Source organism: Augochlora pura, chromosome 3, assembly GCF_028453695.1.
Source record: "Augochlora pura isolate Apur16 chromosome 3, APUR_v2.2.1, whole genome shotgun sequence".
NCBI lineage: Eukaryota > Metazoa > Arthropoda > Insecta > Hymenoptera > Halictidae > Augochlora > Augochlora pura.
Genome location: NC_135774.1, coordinates 29,214,897 through 29,224,244, shown reverse-complemented (window position 1 = coordinate 29,224,244; position 9,348 = coordinate 29,214,897). Strand labels below are relative to the sequence as shown.

At 48.0% G+C, this 9,348-nt stretch overlaps 2 protein-coding genes across 2 annotated transcripts in view; one reads left to right on the top strand and one right to left on the bottom strand.

Moving 5' to 3' along the window:
- Positions 1 to 44: 44 nt before the first annotated feature.
- On the top strand, positions 45 to 1,720 carry LOC144467735 (uncharacterized). Its single transcript, XM_078176654.1, has 4 exons — positions 45 to 235; positions 303 to 1,053; positions 1,128 to 1,266; positions 1,339 to 1,720. The coding sequence occupies exons 1-4, from the start codon at positions 45 to 47 to the stop codon at positions 1,527 to 1,529; spliced, it is 1,272 nt and encodes a 423-aa protein (XP_078032780.1). The 3' UTR covers positions 1,530 to 1,720.
- The window catches only part of LOC144467606 (disintegrin and metalloproteinase domain-containing protein 10), a 59,741-nt gene continuing 51,935 nt past the window's right edge, over positions 1,543 to 9,348 (bottom strand). Inside the window, exons 9-17 of the mRNA XM_078176493.1 lie at positions 9,078 to 9,206; positions 8,702 to 8,870; positions 8,244 to 8,413; positions 7,997 to 8,164; positions 7,770 to 7,897; positions 7,470 to 7,584; positions 7,263 to 7,397; positions 6,599 to 6,832; positions 1,543 to 6,511 (exon numbers count right to left, since the gene is read on the bottom strand). Of these exons, the coding sequence (XP_078032619.1) occupies positions 5,681 to 6,511; positions 6,599 to 6,832; positions 7,263 to 7,397; positions 7,470 to 7,584; positions 7,770 to 7,897; positions 7,997 to 8,164; positions 8,244 to 8,413; positions 8,702 to 8,870; positions 9,078 to 9,206 (2,079 nt within the window). The 3' untranslated portion in view covers positions 1,543 to 5,680. The remainder of the gene's footprint in view (positions 6,512 to 6,598; positions 6,833 to 7,262; positions 7,398 to 7,469; positions 7,585 to 7,769; positions 7,898 to 7,996; positions 8,165 to 8,243; positions 8,414 to 8,701; positions 8,871 to 9,077; positions 9,207 to 9,348) is intronic.

The following is a 9,348-nucleotide window of genomic DNA, read 5'->3' as shown; positions in this document are numbered from 1 at the left end:
TTTGACAGCGAAATAGAAAGGGCATTTTGTAACAAAATTGCAAGATGGAGGTGATAGTAGACACTGAAGAACTGGAGAAGATCCAACGACAGAAAGAGGAGGCGATGGAGGACCGTCGCAGATTATTGTTGAAGAAAAGTGATTTAAAGCACCGGTTGCGTCAACAGCACATTGAACGGAGGGCCGCGACAGAAGCGGAAGAGCGTCAACGTGTCAAAGAGGCATTCGACTTGAAGTTACGTCGGATGGAACGAGATGAGAAACTTGCTAAAGAATTAGCACTTCGGAAACGTAAGTCGTAGACTAATAAACGATTTCAATTTTTTAAAAGAAAATATATCTGCCCATACAGACCACGAACAGCAAGAGACTTATCAGAAGATAAAGGCAAGAAATTCTTGCTCAATAGTTCCCGACCATATCATTCAGAATTTAGAAACAAAATTAAATGAAGAAAAGCAAAAGGATGCGACGCGCTTAAACCTGCCCGATGCATGGTTGTTTCGCGGGGATACACCCTTAGAGGAACTGGAGAAGAAGAAGTTGACTTATAGAAGAGAGCTACAGAACCAGCAGATAGACAATCGTCGTAAGAAACGTGAATTGGAGGAAGAGAAGCATAGAGAACGCAAAATCCTGGAAGAAACCGGCGAAACTTTGCGCAGGGAGGATCTAGAAGCGGAGAAGATGAAAAAGGAGAAAGTTGCTTTGCTGCAAGCTGAGAAGGACGCTTTCCTGAAGGCTAGGCAGATCTGGAAGAATAAACGGAGGGAGGTTCTGAAGCAGGAGCACGATGAAATTCAGAAAATAATCAATAAGAAAGAGATTCTGCACAAGCGGGAAGCTGAGCAGAAGACCGACACGCAAGCGGGGAAGGAAGAAATGGCGCAGAAGGTAGGAAAACAGATCCAGGATGCAGAATTTAAGAGACTGGAGCGCGAGACAATCTGTCGGGATTTATACCTGGCTGAGAAAGAGAATAAACTAGCTAATGAGGTGATTAGGCTGGCACTGCAGAAGAAACATACGGCAAAGGAACTTATGCAGGACATGGTAAAATCTAAGAATTTGTGTTCTAATTTATCAAAAATTTTTCAGTCGGATATGTAACACAATTGTAACTACAGGTGAGGCAACGAAGGTTCGCCGCCGAGAAAAAAGCAAAGGACGACGCAGTCGATGCAGCTTTTGCAAGATATCTTGCTGAAGAACGGAAAAAACTTGAAACTGCGGAGAAGGAAAAGGAAGAAAAGCGCCGAGAAGAAGGTTTGCTTGATCTACACCCTCGTTTGCGCATGTAAACCGTGGAACAGCCTTTATAGAATATTCATCTTGCAGTGATGCGGTATGGAAACGAGCTGAGGGAGACGATAGCTAGGAACAGGGTTCAATTTGAGCAAGAAACCGCAAGGAGACGGGTCAGGGTTGTAGCAGCAAGACAGGATTTCAAGGGTAAACGAGGAGACGGCGAAATTTGTGCTCTAACGAAAGTAAAATGTCATTCGGACTCGGGTTTGAAACATATGTAGGAAAATACACGGCTTGCCTGAAAGATGCTCAGACTATTTCTACGTCTATTTATTGGTATACAGTTATATACAACGGTGCGCGAACGGCGTCGCCCTCGCGGCTTTCGTGGCTCTCGTTATTTGTACAAAGTCCGTGTAAAAATACAGCAGCCCCATCTTATATAAGATATAAGTACGTAATAAATAAACTGCGGGTGTTTATGCAAATTGACGTGTTAAATCTGGGTTCGAATCAATCTTGTTTCTGTTAAAGCAATTGGCTTGCTTCACCTATAGTCTGTTGGACGACAAGAATGTATGTAACGCTTAGCATTCGAGACGGAATTAATCTGTTAAAACTACCAATTTGGAACGATACAGCGCTATTAACCGGTTACATTTCATTTAGCTTTTATGAACAGTATAGATGCATAACACCCGCAGTCCAGTGATAAATTAACAGTCGCGCCTCGGGAGTGTTCAACTAGAGAAAAATCGGATTGGGAACCGGGTCGAGTGTCTCCGTTCCGTCGATCGGATTTTTCTTGGCAGTAGGGGAAGCGTTCCCGGACAATCCTCCACATTCTAATTTAACTTCCGGGCCCAGGAACCCTCCCGAATCACAAGTACATCCCATTCACACTGGCTTCGCTAGCGGGGAACGGTTCGGAGCAGCGAAATAAACGAGCACCCGAGTGGTCGGAGGGATGACTATAAATGTACGAACGTTAGTCTTCTTTCCTCGGTCAACTGGCTAGTCGCCATGGTCACTCTTTCTCTTAATCAATCGTTCGTTAACCGAGGAAAATGGACGCCCGCGAAGAACAAATTCGCATTGTAATTACTAAAATTAGTCTGCGGATTTTTATGCAAATGAAACTCTGTTTTATGAACGGTTCCAGCAAGTAACAAATATTACATTAGTAGCTCATTGCGCTCCGTGGGCAACGCAAGTATTGATTCTTCTTTCCAGAATATAATTGTTCGATCAGTGACATCATAACAGGGGACACGATCTATCGATGGCATGAGAAAATTGTTCGGAGCGCAAGGGGCGGAATTGCATCGCGTTTTCGTTGCATAAAGATCCGCATCCCGATTATCACTGAGATCGTCGAAAAGAATGGTCTGATCGTTTTTCTCATGGATCTCCTACGCCGATATACGATAAAAACGGATATGCTGGGGAGCCAAATATTATAATCTACACCTAACGCTGGGATCTGTATGTCTTCGGGCGGCTCCGGCCTATACAGCTGCCTGGCATAGCGGAAACTAAATAATCGTCTACATAACAGATCTCCTCCCGGGGGGGTAACAATTGAACAACAAGGGTGTCAGGCGACATGGCCACTGGCACAGAACCGGCGAAGTTTCCCGGAATGTAACACAGATCGGTCTTAAAAGTAAAATCACATTTCCTTACGCAACCCATTCGCCTACATTGACTCGCGCGTTAATTGCTTATCGACGTCCTTTCTCTCTCTCTCTCTCTCTTTCAATTTATTCCTAAACATTTCCGAGAAAACAGAAGGGGTAGAAATAAACGGAACAAGACGTTCGCCCGTTCGAGAGAGTATATCTAACTAACTGCTTAGACGATATTAGGCCAATGGGTCAATTAAGTGGGTGGCCACGCGCGCGCGGCCGCTAGACGTGTATAGTTAAACTCGTGTAACAGTAAAATCACATATCCTTACGGTTTAAGTACACGCACACGCACGTATGTATAGACACAAGCGGACTCTGTTTGTTCCGACAGCCGGCTCTGGTCGGTGATGAGCAAAACGAGAACAGAGTCTCGACGAGGACCAAGTGCTATTTTACGCTCGTTCCGTAGCAATATTTGTCCGGGATCCTCGCGATTGTCGGAGAAACGGGTCCGCCTAACCCCGTCTTTTAATTAACCGTCCGAGTGCCATGGATTTCTTAAAAAAGAATTAAGTACATGGCCGAAATTGTTAGCCCCCAAGCCGTGGCTTTAACACTTTTTTTTTGAAAAGTCCAATTACAGTAGAATTTAAATCTCAACTCTAAATGTTGAGCCCGAATTGCAACTAGCAGGACACTCGACGGTTTTGCGGTCTCCCATAGGCAGTGTATATAATTGTTTCAACATTTTTGAGGATGGTGTACCACCAATGGGAGCATCTGTCGCGATTCCTGCCTCTCCAAAGCGTTCGTTACTAGCGTTTCCCGCGAGCGATTCGAATCGAATCCTGGATCTACATATCTCTACTTTTGGAATCGTAAACGTCGCGGTGTCGTGATCAAGGAGGGACAGAAGATCATCTCGGACATGGGCCGGATAGATTCGGAATGGCTCTGAGTATTTTCTCTACGACGGGGATTCCCGAAGCGATCTGCGACAGAGAGGAACTTAAATTCGTGGACTGCGCTCTGGAGTTTATACATAAAGCGGCGGGGAATGTCTTGCGGACGAAAGAATAATCGTTTCCGAGTATCGACTAATAGCACCGCGATTAGTGTCTAGCTAATTGATCTACACACGATATCCGACGGGGCAAATGAAACTCACGGAAAGCTAGTAGAGCGTGTCGTTCGTCGATCTCGTATTTTTTTTATACAGTCTCAAAAATATAAATAGCTCGACGAGCTTCCGTTGTCGTCATCATCGACATCATCGTCATCATAATCATCTTCATCATCATCATCACTTATGCACTGGAAATGCAAATGATCCGGCAAGGTTTACACCGCAATGTTAGGAGTTGCCGGCCAAATAGGAACCATGAGAATAGTACGTTAGATCAACAGCAAGCGCAGGCAATCCGGCGTACTTGGACGCATCGATGCAGCGGTGTAGCCAACCAGCAGGACCATAAACAGTGTTTTATTGAGAAACAAATCTGTTTTGTGAACCTAACGAATCGATTGTTAAACCTTCTATTTCACGAAAAAAAGTAGAGCCGGATTATGGTCTACCTTGCTATCATTGCTTCCAAGTGTACAGACACATTCGAGAATCTTTGCCTGCGGACATCCTGTCTCTCTGACAACTATCGTCGCCAGGAAAGCAAAGTGTTCTCCTCTCCGACTGCGAGATCCCTTTCATCCGAGTTTCGATGAGCGGTGTACGATAATAGGCACGATACAGCGATAGTTTACAAGTGTCTTTTGTAATCCTGAAAATACGACGGTATATCGCGCTAGAACAGTTTCCCTCATAGCGTCGCGCTTCAGGAGTAACAGGAACAATGTCCGCACTTAATGAGAACGCGACGCTATGTACGAAACACTGTGATTCCTTTCTCATGTGGATCTTCGAATTACAGAGTGTCCCAGAATACACGACGCGAACCAAGAGCAAAATTCTGAAGGCAATTAATACGTTTTCTAGATGAATCAGGGATCGAGTACTACGTAGAGGTCGTTTATGCTGACACACCCTGTACAAAAATCTAACGCGCACGTCGGCTTATCCTCGCGCGACAGGCAGCGCGCGTAGAGTAATCTTTCGTTTTAAAAGTTGAATTTGGCCCCTTTTCTTTGGAAGAAGAAAACTTGGCTTGGGTCTCGTGTGAAACTAGCACTGGCGCGCGGTGTTACGTGGTGCATTCTTCCATAAAAAAACGCGTACTATATCCTACGGTACCATCATTTCATCCACACCACGCTAGTGTACATACGCGTACATTATACCCTAGGAAGACGTGAAGAAGAGCGAAAGCGTACGCAATACGTGTAAATACGCGCGGCTAGTTTCGCGTTACACATACCCGTAGAAAAATAAATTCCAGCACGGTAGAACTGAAGAAGCTCGTTTCGGGGCTTTCGCGTCTCTCGTCCTAGTCGTCGGAATAAAAACGTGCGGCAGCCACGCACCAGATTAACTAACAGCCCACGGCTACCCGTCGTTAGCATCGCACACACACACACTCAGCCTCTTTTAAGCAGAGTATACCGGTTTCCGGCGACGCAAACGAGGAAGAACCGTGCATCGAAAACGAGCCGTATTTCTCCGCTGCTTGATCTCACCGACAACGAACGTCCTAAATTGCATTTTGATTTTCGTATGTGTTGTCCCTCGCACGCCTGTTGTCAGCGAGACCGAGACGAAACTACAAGATGGCTATGCGGAACGATCGCTGGTGTTCCCTCGCGACCTCGTCGGACGGGATTCTTCGGAACAGTATCGTGTCACGACGGTGTCACGTGTCCGAGAAGAGAAACTCGCTCTCGGACAGCAGCACCTCCAGATCCGAAGGAACAGTGTGCAGGTCAGAATTGGCCGGCTCAGGTAAATCACCCGCACCGTTTCCGATTCCTGTAGGCGCTATTTGTCTGGCCCTGCCGATCCTGACCCTGTCCTTCTTCTTGGCCGTCCTAAGCAGCACCCCGGCCCTCGGCAGTTTCGATCTGCCATTCGGGTGGCTCGCGTTCGCCGGCTGGGCAGGCACTTGAGCTACCTTGTCTGACTTCTTCAGCTTCACGCTGAACCTGAACGGCGGCTTGTACACCACCTGCAGCTTTGCCCTTTCCTTCCTGGCCGCGTTTCCAGGTGACGGCTTAGGCTCTCTGGTCTCAGCGGGTCTTCGCGAGACGTTCACCTGTCTAGTGGCTGGTAGCCTAGTCCCGGCGCTGGTCAAGCCCACCGGAGTTGACTTGCTCTTCGGCAGACCCGTTCCAGTTGTTCGAATCGTTTCGGGTCGGCATTGGGACGAGGCGAGCAACCAGGATCTAACCTTACTCTTCGGGTCTGCGTTCGGCTCTGGCTCCTTCTCCGCTTGGATTGCAGAATAGTCGATGACTTCTTTCTTGTGCTGCTTCTTCCGCTTCCTCTTGTCGTTCTCGGAGTTACTAGCTACCGTGTTGCTCGAGGTCTGCTTCTCCCTGACTGGGAACGTCTTCTTCCGCTTGTTCTCTGGAATTACGGCTGCTGTCGCTTCCGCTGATCTCTTCCTTGCGAAGTCCTCGGCCGGATTCGCCGGTGCTCTTTTTGGTGGTGCCTGTGGTGGCTGCTTCTTCTTCTTGGATACATCCTGCAAAGTGTTATCATTATGAATCGATAATTACCAGTTCTGGAGGTTTCAGAAAATTGTTAGACAATCTGTAACTTTTGTTCTCACCTTGCTTGTTTTATCGGCGTTAGCGTGCGCTGCATCCTTATGCTTCCGGTGCCTCCTCTTCTCCCTCACCTTCCTGCTCAGTGGAAGCTTTGCTCTCACCGCCGGGGGATGTACTGTCACCCCCTCTGTCCCCTCCGGTGGCAGACGAACTGTTTCCGTCGTCGAGCTGTGTATGATTGTGACTGACTTGAGCTTGAGGTCCGGCCGCTTGCCCAGCACCCGCATGCTCGCAACCTGCAGTACACAAAAATCTTGTGAAAGTCTGCTCACAGGAGCTTCACAAGCACTACCAATGGTAGTCTACCATCGTGGGCGTTGACTTGTGACAATGTAGCAGCAAGATGATGGACCCAATACGTTCTACATATTCTCGAGACCTGTTCTGGTACTGCGAATGATCACCAAACAGCTTACAATGATCGGACAACGAGGGTTAGCGGTTCTAGAAACTATTAACTAATGACTGTCCTCAGACTATAAATGTTCAGCGAATGTCAGTAGAATGTTAAAACTCTACGCTCAATCTCGCAGAACTTACACTTCTCGTGTCTCCTCGGCCGTTTCTGTCGTAAAAATGATTGACACTGTAGTACTATCGACTACCTTTCACAAGTGTTATGTCTATACAAAATGAAGAGACTAAGGTCCAAACAAGTACACCTACCAATAAAGATATCGCAGCGAGGATGATGAAAGCAGCCGCATACCAATGGTCGACTACCCATCGACGAAATGTCGCCAGACTTTCGTCGGAAAGTAAAAGCTTCCTCAGAGTAGCCAATGGGCCGCTGGGATCCACCTGCGAAGAAGAATGACAGTTTGTTAAAAGAAAAATGGCGAAATCGAACGTTGAAATATAACGATGTCCCACCTCTCGACACTTTTGAAACACGTCGCAGTAACCATTGTAGTCGTTACACGGTGTTCCTGGTTTCGAGAACATGTCCGGAATGTCGTAAGGCGGAGAGTTCCAATCAAAGGATGACCTATGAATGAGCAAGTCAGGTTTAATATCATTCTCCTGGCAAAATGGCGAATAACACTTTAGGGGGTCATTCAAAAATTCTAGTCAACCACTTTTAAAGAAAGCGTTAAGACGTTTCGGTTGCGCAGAACGACCCCTTGAAATGTTACCACGCGTGATCGAAAGCAAGGAGGGTTGCCAACGCACAGGCAAGGTTGATTCTCTCCAGGAAGTCGGCAACAAAGTTCGCAGGCCTTGGTGGACGGGTCGTTGGGGCCGGGAATGCACTGGCAAGACTCCAAGCCGTACGCGAGGCATATACTACCGGTACATTCCTGCGAGAGGAAGAGATAAACAATATCTGTGCAAGGGAAATGTTGCAGTTGCGAGAGACGGTACCGAACACAGGTACGAGTAAAGCTACACACGCTTACCCCCATAAAGCATACGAATTCACGATTGCAGATCGTCTTGTTGGGCTTGTTGATGGAAGGGGGACAGTAGGGCGTGCGGCCGTCGCAGAAGCTCGCGTCCCGGCATCCATTGTCGTCCCTGCATTTGTCTCCGAACCGTAAATCGCACTCGGCGGTGCAGCACGGACCCTGTTCGACGATTACACGCGATTTAAGTACCGGAAAACGTACAGCTATTTTCTCAACGAGTTCTGCAAGTCCTTCGTACCTGACTGGGACTGCAAACGGAGCCTGCTCGAAGAGTGCACGGCGTTTCACCCGCCGGCGGATATCGACGCTGAGGAAAGCAACACGAGTCCCTACAATCCTCCTCCCAGCCGCAATCGCAACCCTCGCCCTCCTCCACCACGCCGTTCCCGCATAACGATATTTGTGGTTCTGAAAAAACGTCGAGTCGTCAGTCAAGTTTTCACTTGGATTAGACGGATATTATAGTTTTCTTTCGGACTAGATTTAATACAAGAAGTTTAGCGGAGAAGTTAGCTTTTAAAACGTCGCCTTTAAATGCGGCGGTGCAGTATTATTTTGCCTGCAGTCCCACTTTCATTAGGATCGTTCGCCGGCTGTCAATAGCTCCTCCTCATAATTGTTTTCGCGCGATTAATGAAATCGCGGCTCGTGGCCCGGCCATTTAAAAATAACGATGAAGAGGGTACCGCTACTGACCAGTGAAGCAGCCCTTCGGCGAGCGAGCCTTGCTATTCAGAACCGGGTTGATGGCAGTCAAGCTGCACGGGCTGAAACGATTATTGTTACGCTTGTCGCCGCTGGTCGCGCGGGCGAACATAATGAAGTTTCCGTCCTCCCCGCCCGGCGTGCATTGTTCCGGATCGTGCTGGAACAAAGTAAAGTGCCACTTCGTGTATCGACAGTCGTCCCCCATCGAGCCGGATAGCTGTTTTTCCGGCCGCGGCTCGAAAAACCCGCCCAGACACCTGTCTACCCGCTCCGTCACGTTTCACCGGCTTCCCCGGGACGTTCCGGAAGCTAGGCAAAACTCGTTCGCGCGTGCGGCTAGCAAATGTTCCAGGGGGCTACTCACCGGCGAGCCGAAGTTATGACCGATCTCGTGGGCCAGAGTGACGTGAGAAACTGCGGGCGGCACGTGCTTCCCGTAATTCAGCAGAGTCACTATCCCGGTGTTCAGAGACTTCATGCTGTTGCGATAGAACTGCAAAGTTTCGGCATACATTTAGGCGAGAGGCTCATCCTTAATTCTGAATACTTAGCTACGTTGAATGTCTGCGGGCCCGGCGACCAACATTTATCGCAAAATGGGAACGTTCGTGCGAGCACGCGCGGAATTGTAAAAC

Coding starts and splice junctions, on each gene's coding strand:
- LOC144467735 (XM_078176654.1), top strand. CDS start 45: ATGGAGGTGATAGTAGACACTGAAGAACTGGAGAAGATCCAACGACAG. Junction 236..302: donor AAAGAGGCATTCGACTTGAA/GTTACGTCGGAT, acceptor CGTAAGTCGTAG/ACTAATAAACGATTTCAATT. Junction 1,267..1,338: donor AGAAAAGCGCCGAGAAGAAG/GTTTGCTTGATC, acceptor TTCATCTTGCAG/TGATGCGGTATGGAAACGAG.